We start from the raw sequence: 14747 nt of genomic DNA on the forward strand, positions 1-14747 counted from the left end.
GTTTACATAACGCATTGGGGTCTTTTTCGTAAAACAGTTCGTAAAATAGTTTGGTGAATTATTTACGTACTCTTTACAATTGCACAAGTTTGACGTGTAAAAGTAGTTTTTTGAATGATTAAAAGTATTTTGTGTGCAATTGCGACATTTACGTTGGAGATTATGTGAAGTTATTATAAATTTGTTTGTTTTTTCAACAGTTTACATAACGCATTGGGGTCTTTTTCGTAAAACAGTTCGTGAAATAGTTTGGTGAATTATTTACGTACTCTTTACAATTGCACAAGTTTGTCGTGTAAAAGTAGTTTTTCGAATGATTAAAAGTATTTTGTGTGCAATTGCGACATTTACGTTGGAGATTATGTGAAGTTATTATAAATTCGTTTGTTTTTTCAACAGTTTACATAACGCATTGGGGTCTTTTTCGTAAAACAGTTCGTAAAATAGTTTGGTGAATTATTTACATACTCTTTACAATTGCACAAGTTTGTCGTGTAAAAGTAGTTTTTTGAATGATTGAAAGTATTTTGTGTGCAATTGCGACATTTACGTTGGAGATTATGTGAAGTTATTATAAATTCGTTTGTTTTTTCAACAGTTTACATAACGCATTGGGGTCTTTTTCGTAAAACAGTTCGTAAAATAGTTTGGTGAATTATTTACGTACTCTTTACAATTGCACAAGTTTGTCGTGTAAAAGTAATTTTTTGAATGATTAAAAGTATTTTGTGTGCAATTGCGACATTTACGTTGGAGATTATGTGAAGTTATTATAAATTTGTTTGTTTTTTCAACAGTTTACATAACGCATTGGGGTCTTTTTTCGTAAAACAGTTCGTAAAATAGTTTGGTGAATTATTTACATACTCTTTACAATTGCACAAGTTTGTCGTGTAAAAGTAGTTTTTCGAATGATTAAAAGTATTTTGTGTGCAATTGCGACATTTACGTTGGAGATTATGTGAAGTTATTATAAATTCGTTTGTTTTTTCAACAGTTTACATAACGCATTGGGGTCTTTTTCGTAAAACAGTTCGTAAAATAGTTTGGTGAATTATTTACGTACTCTTTACAATTGCACAAGTTTGTCGTGTAAAAGTAGTTTTTTGAATAATTAAAAGTATTTTTTGCGCAATTGCGACATTTACGTTGGAGATTATGTGAAGTTATTATAAATTCGTTTGTTTTTTCAACAGTTTACATAACGCATTGGGGTCTTTTTCGTAAAACAGTTCGTAAAATAGTTTGGTGAATTATTTACATACTCTTTACAATTGCACAAGTTTGTCGTGTAAAAGTAGTTTTTTGAATGATTAAAAGTATTTTGTGTGCAATTGCGACATTTACGTTGGAGATTATGTGAAGTTATTATAAATTCGTTTGTTTTTTCAACAATTTACATAACGCATTGGGGTCTTTTTCGTAAAACAGTTCGTAAAATAGTTTGGTGAATTATTTACGTACTCTTTACAATTGCACAAGTTTGTCGTGTAAAAGTAGTTTTTTGAATGATTAAAAGTATTTTGTGTGCAATTGCGACATTTACGTTGGAGATTATGTGAAGTTATTATAAATTCGTTTGTTTTTTCAACAGTATACATAACGCATTGGGGTCTTTTTCGTAAAACAGTTCGTACAATAGTTTGGTGAATTATTTACATACTCTTTACAATTGCACAAGTTTGTCGTGTAAAAGTAGTTTTTTGAATGATTAAAAGTATTTTGTGTGCAATTGCGACATTTACGTTGGAGATTATGTGAAGTTATTATAAATTCGTTTGTTTTTTCAACAGTTTACATAACGCATTGGGGTCTTTTTCGTAAAACATGAGCAGAGCAAGTTTCTGTGTTAAATCATTTCGCAATACTACCTGTTTTTAAAACAATGAATTTTATGAATGACTTGCACTGAATTTTTTTCGCAATTAATAGAATTTACACACGAATGGTTTTATGAATTATTACACAATTGCACAAGTTTGCAGTATAAAATTACTTTTCTGTATGATTAAAAGAAATGTGTTCGCAATTGTGACGTTTACATTGGAGATTATGTGAAGTTATTATAAATTTGCTTGTCGTTCTGTCTGGGTCTTTTTTGTAAAGCATGAGCAGAATGAATTTTGGTGTAAATCATTCAAACTACTATCTGTTTTCTAAACGGTTAATTTTACAAAAGACCTGCGCAGAAATTTTCCACAATTTGGAGAATGCTTTTACGAATTATTTACATAGTCTTCGCGATTACACAAGTAGTATCAAACTAGTTTTCTGAATGATTAATGGAAAAGTGTTTGCAATTGCGACATTTGAATTGGCGATTGTGTAAATTTATTATAATTTTTTCGTATCTCACTATATAAATCGTGTGCAATACTATGTTTTAAAACAAATCATTTTACGAATGACTTTCACAAAGTTTTTTCGCAGTTACGAGAACTTACACAGGAATGGTTTGGGGAATTATTTACATACTCTTCACAGTTTGTTGTGTAAAAGTAGTTTTTTGAATGATTAAAAGGATTTTACTGCAATTGCGAAATTGACATTAAAGATTATGTGAAGTTATTATTTCAATTTACATAATGCATTAGGGTCTTTTTCGTAAAACTTGAGCAGAACAAATTTGTGTGTAAATCATTTCGAAATACTACCTTATTTACATTATATTACCTTTAAAACAACGAATTCTACAAATTACTTGCACAGAATTTACACAAAAATGGTTCTACCAATTATTTACGGTCTCACACAAATATGTAGTATAAAACTCAAGTCTCATTTGTTTAACTCTGTGTAAATGTGTAAAACTGTTCTTGCATGAGTTTTTTGCCAATACGTTTGCGCAATCTCGCAATTGCATGAAATTGTTTTACGACTGATTTACATTAGATTTTTTCAGATTTAGTGCAAATGTATTTAAGAAATGTTGGTAAAACTTCACAATAAGGTCATATTTGTTAACTGCATTGGTTAACATGAACTAACATTTAGAAATAAATGTTTGTTTTAGCTTTAGTTAATGCATGTGAGCTAAATATTGTTTTATTAAATTGTGTTTTATCAACTGACATTCACACCTAAATCTGTTCACTTTTGTAGTTTATGTGAGAAAGCATAAGATTTGCAAACAATAAGGTTAAGTTCAGCTCATGTCTTGCCTCAATGTGTTCAGTTTTTAGTCTAAGCTTAGTTTTGGTCACACTGTCAAAAAATAGTCATAAATAGTTGTCTTCTGTGTTTCATTTCACCTTAATTTCACCTTCCTATCTTAATTTCACCATCGTTTACACACTGATCACAGAAATGCATATTTCCTCTTTAGTGTATTACTCACAAAACCCACATAAAAGGAACAGATTATTGCATCCTGCTTTGCTGAAGAAAAATCTCCTTATACACTTTACAGTCGTCATGTTGACGCAATGCGTCTTTCAGTTTGTGGGCTGACATCAACGCAGAATTCTTGCTCAATTTTTCTACTTTATTTGGATGTGATATTCTTTCCAGTCAATGTTGCTCAGCAGGTTATGAGCTAATAGATGTGAATGTGATCATACAACAAACCCTGCACATAAATATTTTGCCTACATGGTTACGTTATGAACGGCCATATTGCAGAAATATGAATTAAAATGAATTCCCTAATATCCATTTCTCTCCAGGCAGCAGAACATCCACACCAGCTCCTGTAAAGATGGAGGAGGTGAAGCCGTCTGTGTTGAAGACGGATGCTTTGAGTGATGATGAGGATGGTGACGGTACTGGAGCTCAAGGAGACATTCAGCCTGTGGGACACGATTATGTCGAAGAGGTGAGACATAATATTTCATTATTAGCATGTTGTGTTGAGGAAAACTTAAACATGAGGAGTGAATCTGTCTTTTTGTCAATGAATCAGTCAAATTCATTTCACAAATCATATTTATTAGTGAATCAGTCAGATTTTGCTTCTGATAAATGTGTGGCTTTCAAGGATAATTGGGTATTTGTCATTCTGTTGCAGTGTTGTTTTTGACAACCATCTTAGATTTAGTCTTAGTCTTAGTCTTTTGGACTAAAATGCTTCTTAGTTTTAGTCAAATTTTAGTCACTTCTATATGTGATAGTTTTAGTCCAATTTTAGTCGACGAAAAGTCAAAAAGGTTTTAGTCTAGTTTTAGTCGACGAAAAGTCAAAAAGGTTTTAGTCTAGTTTTAGTCGACGAAAAGTCAAAAAGGTTTTAGTCTAGTTTTAGTCGACGAAAAGTCAAAAAGGTTTTAGTCTAGTTTTAGTCGACGAAAAGTCAAAAAGGTTTTAGTCTAGTTTTAGTCGACGAAAAGTCAAAAAGGTTTTAGTCTAGTTTTAGTCGACGAAAAGTCAAAAAGGTTTTAGTCTAGTTTTAGTCGACGAAAAGTCAAAAAGGTTTTAGTCTAGTTTTAGTCGACGAAAAGTCAAAAAGGTTTTAGTCTAGTTTTAGTCGACGAAAAGTCAAAAAGGTTTTAGTCTAGTTTTAGTCGACGAAAAGTCAAAAAGGTTTTAGTCTAGTTTTAGTCGACGAAAAGTCAAAAAGGTTTTAGTCTAGTTTTAGTCGACAAAGTCAAAAAGGTTTTAGTCTAGTTTTAGTCGACGAAAAGTCAAAAAGGTTTTAGTCTAGTTTTAGTCGACGAAAAGTCAAAAAGGTTTTAGTCTAGTTTTAGTCGACGAAAAGTCAAAAAGGTTTTAGTCTAGTTTTAGTCGACGAAAAGTCAAAAAGGTTTTAGTCTAGTTTTAGTCGACGAAAAGTCAAAAAGGTTTTAGTCTAGTTTTAGTCGACGAAAAGTCAAAAAGGTTTTAGTCTAGTTTTAGTCGACGAAAAGTCAAAAAGTTTTTAGTCTAGTTTTAGTCGACAAAGTCAAAAAGGTTTTAGTCTAGTTTTAGTCGACGAAAAGTCAAAAAGGTTTTAGTCTAGTTTTAGTCGACAAAGTCAAAAAGATTTTAGTCTAGTTTTAGTCAAAAAAAGGGGAAAAAGTAGTCTTTTAACAAATTAATGTAGGTCAGTAAGTATTTCGCTGTTGGGTAGTGTCACTTGTAAGTTCTGAAAATAGCAGATCTATAGTTCAACACAATGTGAGCTTCCGGATCGACTATTTTCACCAATAATTACAATAATGAAGGTATGTTTTAGAATATAAAAGACAAACAAGGATGAGAGTATTTAATGCTAAAACGGCTTGCCATAGCGTCAGATACTTTTTAGGTTTTAATTGGCATGCACAACAAGCGGAAATGTCATGCATTTTAAACGTCTGACGGACCACCCACTAACATTTTCGTCTATTCTCGTCTCGTCAACGAAAACTCACACACGTCTCGTCATGTTTTAGTCATCAACGAGCCATTTTTATCTCGTCATCGTCTCGTTATCGTCATGAAAAAAAGTGGCGTCAACGAAATGATTTCGTCATCGTCATCGTTGACGAAAACAACACTGTTCTGTTGAGGGGGTTACATCTCTAAATTGTTTTTTTCGTTTGTTTTTTCTTCTTCTTCAGGTTCGAAATGACGACGGAAAGGTGATCCGCTTTCACTGTAAACTGTGTGAATGCAGTTTCAATGATCCCAATGCTAAAGACATGCACCTGAAGGGACGGAGACACCGGCTGCAGTACAAGGTAAGATGTCACCCTGAAAAATGTATATTTGTGCATTTTTGTATATTAATTATTATAGTATTCATCAATATGCTTTATATAAATAGATTGGATTAAAAACATTTCTTAAACACTAAATAAGACATTTTTTTTCATGATACAACTTAGTTTAAATAGCCATTTTTAAATATATAAACACACAGTACGTCACAAAAGTGAGTACACCCCTCACATTTCAGCAACCGTTTTATTATATCTTCGCAAGGGACTATACTATTGAAACTTGGATATATTTTAGAGTAGTCAATGTGCAGCTTGTATAGCAGTATAGATTTACTGTCCATTGAAAATAACTCAACATACAGCCATTATTGTCAGAATAGCTGGCAGCAAAAGGGTTGTCTTCAGCAAACTGTTTGCAGGCTCTTTTGTGAGCCAGCTTCAGACGAGGCTTCTTTCTGGGACGACACCTATGCAAACCGACTTGTTGCAGTGTGCGGCGTATGGTCTGAGCACTGACAAGCTGACCTTCTACTTCTGCAACCTTTAAAGCAATGCTGGCAAATGCATCAGTTTTTTGAAGCCAGGTTCTGCACCTGATGCACAGAACAAGTGCTCAACTTTGTTAATCGACCCTTGCAATTATCTTGGAAAACCTCTGTATGACCCTGACCACTGTAGTGTAACTCGGTTTTAGAGTGTTACTGAACCTCTAATAGCCTTCGCCATCTTTGTGGAGAGCATCTAATTCTCATATCCTCAGAGAGCCAGGAGATGCCATGTTGAACATCCAGTGGTCAGTGTGAGAGAATTGTACTTAGAGAACCAAATTTTAACAGCTCTAATTGAAGATACACAACTTTGTATGGCCTTTTCAAGCAGACAAAAACATAAACATGATGAACAGGACATGTGGCTTTGTATTGTTAAACAACATACTGCTGTTATCACTTTTGTTGCCAGCTTTTTTGACAATAATGGCTGTATGTTGAGTTATTTTCAGAGGACAGTAAATCTATACTGCTATACAGGCTGCACATTGACTACTCTAAAATATATCCAAGTTTCATTTCTACAGTATTGTCCCTTGCAAAGATATACTAAAACGGTTGCTAAAATGTGAGGGGTCTTTGTGAGATACTGTATGTATGTTTGTATAATAATAAATTACTAAATTGAACAAATAATTATATTTATATTATATACAGTAATATAGGTTTGTTGAATAAGTAAATTAAATACTTACCCAGTGTAAAATTTCTTTATATAATTAGGATATTTTCTTATTTTAGTTAGAACTTGGACTCAAGAAAACTTAAAGGAATTATTTCATGACTTTATCATTTAATAGCTGTTTTTTTGTATATACATTTATGTATGTATTTTTTTGTATATAAATATGATTGTTAAATTCAACAAATAATTGAAATTAAACAAGTTCATTCAACAAATAATTGAAATTAAACAAGTTCATTTACTCTTAAAGTTAAAATACTAAAAATTAAATACTTGACCAATGAAACTTAAAGAAAAGCTGAATTCTTATTTCATTATATGTCTAGTGAATTAATATATGTATATTTCATTGCTTTTGACAAACTAAGGGTTGGATATCTTTTCAATTTATTGTGAATTCATGAACTTTCAAGTAAAAGGTCTAAAATCAGTGCAAAACAGCTTCACTTTTTTTTTTAATTCTTCAGCTAAAAACTCAAGAGAACTAGTAATATAAAACAGATAGTAAAGACACTAAATTCTGCAGGGAATTCTTTTCTCGTTTTTTTTTTTTTTTTTTTTTAGAAAAAAGTGAATCCAGACCTTCCTGTGGAGATCAAGCCCAGTAATCGAGCACGGAAACTTCTGGAAGTCAAACTGCGAAAGCAGAAGCAGAAATCTGTGCTGAAGAGACAACAAGAGGACGAACAGCGCTGGCACATGGAAATGAGGTTTTTATTCCTGACAAAGTTTTCGATTTTTTTTTACACCGAAACATTTATTGCACATTTCACAAGGCCATTTCACTGCAAGTTAAAATATATAGCATAAAACACATAAAATACATACAAAAAAAGCATCTGAAAATGTATCTACATTTTTTTTTTCTAAGCATTTTTGGTTTGAATAATCATGTGATATGATGATATTTTCACAACTTTTTTTTATTAAATATACATCAGGCATGACAGTTCATTTTTCAGACACCACGTATAGTTTTTTATATATTTTAACTAAGTGGGTGCAGAGCACATTTATGTAAGTGAGGATAGCAAAATAAAGTATAACATAATATACCCAAAAATGATCATCTAAACGTTTATTGCACATTTTACAAGGCCATTTCATTGCAAGTTAAAATATATAGCATTAAAAAAAACAAACTCAAACTCCTTGAATCAAAGTCTGAAAAATGTATCTAAATTTTATCTAAGCAATTTTTGTTAGAATAATCTTACGAAAAATATTATATACGTGTGTGTATAATGTATATGTATGTATGTATGATTATATATATTTATATTTATAAATGTAATATGTAATTTTCACATCATTATAAATTGTTTATAACTTCATGTAATAGTTAGGATTCAGCTAAATTCATTCTTTAATAATTATAATGTCCTTTGTTGTGCAGATATTAGTATAATAATAAGAACAATTAAAAATATTCAAAATATGTCACATTTTTCATACAATGACTACAATTGGGCAGTCTTTACTAATTTTAATGTACCTTTTTGGCAAAAATGCTATAGAATATCTAATAATTATAAATGTAATGCATTAATGTAACATTTTTCATATACTGAATAAAATATGACTCTCAACTCATGCAAATATTATAATATAGAAAAAATTATAATACATATCTAATAATTTTCACGTCCTTTTATGCAATAAACCATGTTTAAATATACTTTAAACATGGTTTAAATCACTTTAAATAATATTTTTTTTTTTTTATAAAAAAAAGTATATAGGGCCTGTTTATATGTGTGGTTAAATTTTTTTTAAATATATATGTGACCCTGGACCACAAAACCAGTCTTAAGTCGCTGGGGTATATTTGTAGCAATAGCCAAAAATACATTGCATGGGTCAAAATTTTAGATTTTTCTTTTATGCCAAAAATCATTTATAAATTAAGTAAAGTTCATGTTCCATGAAGATTTTTTGTAAAATTCCTACTGTAAACATATCAAAAAGTAATTTTGGTTTGTAATATGCATTGTTAAGAACCTAATTTGGACAACTTTAAAGGTGATTTTCTCAGTCTTTTTGATTTTTTTGCACCCTCAGATTTCTGATTTCAAATAGATGTATCTCGGCCAAATATTGTCCAATCCTAACAAACCATACAGCAATAGAAAGCTTATTTATTGAGCTTTTATAAGATGTATACATCTCAGTTTTGTCAAATTTAACCTTATGACTGGTTTTGTGGTCCAGGGTCACATATAACATATATGTAATAATTATAAATGTAATAATTATACAGTCAAACCAATAATTATTCAGACACCAGATATTTTTATTTTTTTTTTGCTAGTGGGTGCAGGACACTATACAGTAATTCATTTATGTAAGTGAGAATTGAAAAATAAAGTAAACTGTGACATAACATACCCAGAAATTCTTCATACAGTGGACTACCAGTAAAATTTGGGACCAAAAATTATTCAGATGCTTTGACCTGACCATGTTTTGCTTAAGTGTTTTTTCTTCAATTTCTAATGTGACCTTTTTACACCACAGACTGAACAAAATTAAGCATTGCCTGGTAATTGGTCAACAAAGTATTGATAGCAGTGTAAATATTGTCATATGTGACCCTGGACCACAAAACCAGTCATAAGGTTAAATTTGACAAAACTGAGATGTATACATCTTATAAAAGCTCAATAAATAAGCTTTCTATTGCTGTATGGTTTGTTAGGATTGGACAATATTTGGCCGAGATACATCTATTTGAAATCAGAAATCTGAGGGTGCAAAAAAATCATTTTGGCTATTGCTACAAATATACCCCAGCGACTTAAGACTGGTTTTGTGGTCCAGGGTCACATATAATCAATATAATCACATTTGTCCTTGTCATCCAGCAGGAGGTATGAGGAGGACATGTACTGGAGGAGGATGGAGGAGGAGCAGCTATACTGGGTGGAGATGAGGCACCGAATGGCCCCGCCTCCTCTCATGGGCCGGCCCAGCATGCCGGTCCCGCCCCTTTTGGTAAGTACATAGAGACAGAGCGCATTTAAGCCAGGCCCACACCGTGGCCCAATCCAACGCTCTTCATTGACTTTGTATTGCGGGAAGCGGACTCCTTGTCGTTTCTGACTTATAACAAAAAACAGAAAAATGCGACAAGGTGTACAGTAAACAAGCTAAAAAACATTTTTATAAGCTGTCGACCCCAAAAAATTTGTGTTTAAAGGAGTAGTTCACTTTCAGAACAAACATTTACAGATAATGTGCTCACCCCCTTGTCATCCAAGATGTTCATGTCTTTCTTTCTTCAGTCGTACGGAAATTGTTTTTTGAGGAAAGCATTTCAGGATTTCTCTCTATATAATGGACTTCTATGGTGCCCCTGAGTTTGAACTTCAAATGACTCTAAACGATCACAGCCGAGGAAAGAAGGGTCTTATCTACCAAAACGGTCGGATATTTAAAAAAAAAAAAATTACAATTTATATACTTTTTAACCTCAAATGCTCATCTTGTCTAGCTCTGTACTCTGTGTAGAGATTAAAAAAGTATATTAATTGTAAATGTTTTTAGAAAATAACCGATCGTTTCGCTAGATAAGACCCTTCTTCCTCGGCTGGGATCATTTAGAGCTCTTTGAAGCTGCATTTAAACTGCATTTTGGACGTTCAAACTTAGGGGCACCATAGAAGTCCATTATATGGAGAGAAGTCCTGAAATGTTTTCCTCAAAAAACATAATTTCTTTACGACTGAAGAAAGAAAGACATGAACATCTTGGATGACAAGGGGGTTGAGTACATTATCTGTAAATTTTTGTTCTGAAAGTGGGACACAAATAGTTGTAGATGTCAGGTTATTTCTCCAACAAAAGGAAGCTAAGGAAAAGGTGCACTGACATAGACCAAAAAAAAGTAGTTTCTCAATATATCCCTTTCTTTTAGGGTGGTGAAATAATCCTTTGACATGGTTAAAAATAATGAATGTTTACTGTCGCCGCTAAATTTCCTTCCAGCAGGCGTAACGTTAGTTCTCAGAGTAATGTGACACTACTTGTCTCTTTAAACGCTCGTTGTTTATGTCGACAACTTATAAAAATGTAGTTCTGTGTGTTTTAGCTTGTTTACTGTACTGCCCTCCAAAGGCAAAGCGCAGTAACTACACAATTGATCAAAATTGAGTTAAGGCTTAAAATGGGCTTTAGACAACTGTTTTGTCTTGTGGCAAAGTCTCCTGGTTCAATTTTGTCCTGTTTCAGAGAAACAAGAGTGTCAAAATTGCAGTAACTACAAAATCCAAACTAATACCAAGGCAAACCGCAGTAAGTGATGTTACTGCGTTCTAGCTTTGTTTTCCCGGCATTGACACTGCATCTGCGGTCTGCCATTACACAATATCCAAAGACGGGTAAGGAAGATTGCAAAATATTAACTCCTAGCAAGGCAAATGACAGCTTTATAATCATTTTTCATGAACTAGCCCGCCGTTATCAAATTAAACAAGCATTGTAGCCTACCTGCACTGTTCCATTGAAGGCAACTATCCACTCTAACAACGTAACGATAATTCGATTTATAATCGCGTAAATGTTTTTTAATAAAAAGGAAATGTACACGTTTGAGAATAGCCTACACACACTAGGCTTGTTGTTCTTCTTTTGTTTAAAGCAACCTAGGTCTGTAATAATTTACTTTTTAAATAAAATGCTCAAAACACCCTCTGATGTGAAAGGAGCAGATGACTCTTAATATTGAGGCTTACCGCTGAGCAATTGTAACATTCACAGCATGCAAACATCAATAAAAATATTACAGTTATTAAAAACAATCAACATTGGGGAAGAAACAAAACAAGAAAGTTGGATGAACACATTTTAATTGTAGATACTGCACTTTGCTTTTGCAATAGTGTTTTAGTTGTTTAAGGTCATCCAAAGGCAGAGTGCAGTATTTTTGTCCTGTTTCAGAGAAACAAGAATGTCAAAATTGCAGTAACTACAAAATCCAAACTAATACCAAGGCAAACCGCAGTAAGTGATGTTACTGCGTTCTAGCTTTGTTTTCCCGGCATTGACACTGCATCTGCGGTCTGCCATTACACAATATCCAAAGACGGGCAAGGAAGATTGCAAAATATTAACTCCTAGCAAGGCAAATGACAGCTTTATAATAATTTTTCATGAACTAGCCCGCCGTTATCAAATTAAACAAGCATTGTAGCCTACCTGCACGGTTCCATTGAAGGCAACTATCCACTCTAACAACGTAACGATAATTCGATTTATAATCGCGTAAATGTTTTTTAATAAATAGGAAATGTACACGTTTGAGAATAGCCTACACACACTAGGCTTGTTCTTCTTTTGTTTAAAGCAACCTAGGTCTGTAATACTTTACTTTTTAAATAAAATGCTCAAAACACCCACTGTTGTGAAAGGAGCAGATGACTCTTAATATTGAGGCTTACTGCTGAGCAATTGTAACATTCACAGCATGCAAACATCAATAAAAATATTACAGTTATTAAAAACAATCAACATTGGGGAAGAAACAAAACAAGAAAGTTGGATGAACACATTTTAATTGTAGATACTGCACTTTGCTTTTGCAATAGTGTTTTAGTTGTTTAAGGTCATCCAAAGGCAGAGTGCAGTATTTTTGTCCTGTTTCAGAGAAACAAGAGTGTCAAAATTGCAGTAACTACAAAATCCAAACTAATACCAAGGCAAACCGCAGTAAGTGATGTTACTGCGTTCTAGCTTTGTTTTCCCGGCTTTGACACTGCATCTGCGGTCTGCCATTACACAATATCCAAAGACGGGTAAGGAAGATTGCAAAATATTAACTCCTAGCAAGGCAAATGACAGCTTTATAATCATTTTTCATGAACTAGCCCGCCGTTATCAAATTAAACAAGCATTGTAGCCTACCTGCACTGTTCCATTGAAGGCAACTATCCACTCTAACAACGTAACGATAATTCGATTTATAATCGCGTAAATGTTTTTTAATAAAAAGGAAATGTACACGTTTGAGAATAGCCTACACACACTAGGCTTGTTGTTGTTCTTTTGTTTAAAGCAACCTAGGTCTGTAATTTACTTTTTAAATAAAATGCTCAAAACACCCTCTGTTGTGAAAGGAGCAGATGACTCTTAATATTGAGGCTTACTGCTGAGCAATTGTAACATTCACAGCATGCAAACATCAATAAAAATATTACAGTTATTAAAAACAATCAACATGTAGGAAGAAACAAAACAAGAAAGTTGGATGAACACATTTTAATTGTAGATACTGCACTTTGCTTTTGCAATAGTGTTTTAGTTGTTTAAGGTCATCCAAAGGCAGAGTGCAGTATTTTTGTCCTGTTTCAGAGAAACAAGAGTGTCAAAATTGCAGTAACTACAAAATCCAAACTAATACCAAGGCAAACCGCAGTAAGTGATGTTACTGCGTTCTAGCTTTGTTTTCCCGGCTTTGACACTGCATCTGCGGTCTGCCATTACACAATATCCAAAGACGGGAAAGGAAGATTGCAAAATATTAACTCCTAGCAAGGCAAATGACAGCTTTATAATAATTTTTCATGAACTAGCCAGCCGTTATCAAATTAAACAAGCATTGTAGCCTACCTGCACTGTTCCATTGAAGGCAACTATCCACTCTAACAACGTAACGATAATTCGATTTATAATCGCGTAAATGTTTTTTAATAAAAAGGAAATGTACACGTTTGAGAATAGCCTACACACACTAGGCTTGTTCTTCTTTTGTTTAAATTGTGTGCTTTTTTTTTCAGCTTTTGTTTTAAAAAAAACCTAGGTCTGTAATAATTTACTTTTTAAATAAAATGCTCAAAACACCCACTGTTGTGAAAGGAGCAGATGACTCTTAATATTGAGGCTTACTGCTGAGCAATTGTAACATTCACAGCATGCAAACATCAATAAAAATATTACAGTTATTAAAAACAATCAACATGTAGGAAGAAACAAAACAAGAAAGTTGGATGAACACATTTTAATTGTAGATACTGCACTTTGCTTTTGCAATAGTGTTTTAGTTGTTTAAGGTCATCCAAAGGCAGAGTGCAGTATTTTTGTCCTGTTTCAGAGAAACAAGAGTGTCAAAATTTCAGTAACTACAAAATCCAAACAAATACCAAGGCAAACCGCAGTAAGTGATGTTACTGCGTTCTAGCTTTGTTTTCCCGGCATTGACACTGCATCTACGGTCTGCCATTACACAATATCCAAAGACGGGTAAGGAAGATTGCAAAATATTAACTCCTAGCAAGGCAAATGACAGCTTTATAATCGTTTTTCATGAACTAGCCAGCCGTTATCAAATTAAACAAGCATTGTAGCCTACCTGCACTGTTCCATTGAAGGCAACTATCCACTCTAACAACGTAACGATAATTCGATTTATAATCGCGTAAATGTTTTTTAATAAATAGGAAATGTACACGTTTGAGAATAGCCTACACACACTAGGCTTGTTGTTCTTCTTTTGTTTAAAGCAACCTAGGTCTGTAATAATTTACTTTTTAAATAAAATGCTCAAAACACCCTCTGTTGTGAAAGGAGCAGATGACTCTTAATATTGAGGCTTACTGCTGAGCAATTGTAACATTCACAGCATGCAAACATCAATAAAAATATTACAGTTATTAAAAACAATCAACATGTAGGAAGAAACAAAACAAGAAAGTTGGTTGAACACATTTTAATTGTAGATACTGCACTTTGCTTTTGCAATAGTGTTTTAGTTGTTTCAGGTAATCCAAAGGCAGAGTGCAGTATCTGCATTTTGCTGGTCAAAGGTCACATCTATAAAAAAAAACTCTTCCTAAGAAGGCATTACCCACAACATGTTTGACTGGCTGGTGTAAAAACTTTAAAAGGCATTTTTCTCAGTTTCAG

General features: G+C 33.0%; 1 protein-coding gene across 1 annotated transcript in view; it reads left to right on the forward strand.

Moving 5' to 3' along the window:
• LOC141338924 (zinc finger RNA-binding protein-like) overlaps positions 1-14747 on the forward strand; it is a 49895-nt gene that overhangs the window by 17365 nt on the left and 17783 nt on the right. Inside the window, exons 8-11 of the mRNA XM_073844538.1 lie at positions 3666-3814; positions 5514-5633; positions 7413-7558; positions 9713-9842. Coding sequence (XP_073700639.1) covers positions 3666-3814; positions 5514-5633; positions 7413-7558; positions 9713-9842 — 545 coding nt within the window. The remainder of the gene's footprint in view (positions 1-3665; positions 3815-5513; positions 5634-7412; positions 7559-9712; positions 9843-14747) is intronic.

Source organism: Garra rufa, chromosome 7 (assembly GCF_049309525.1).
Source record: "Garra rufa chromosome 7, GarRuf1.0, whole genome shotgun sequence".
Lineage (NCBI taxonomy): Eukaryota > Metazoa > Chordata > Actinopteri > Cypriniformes > Cyprinidae > Garra > Garra rufa.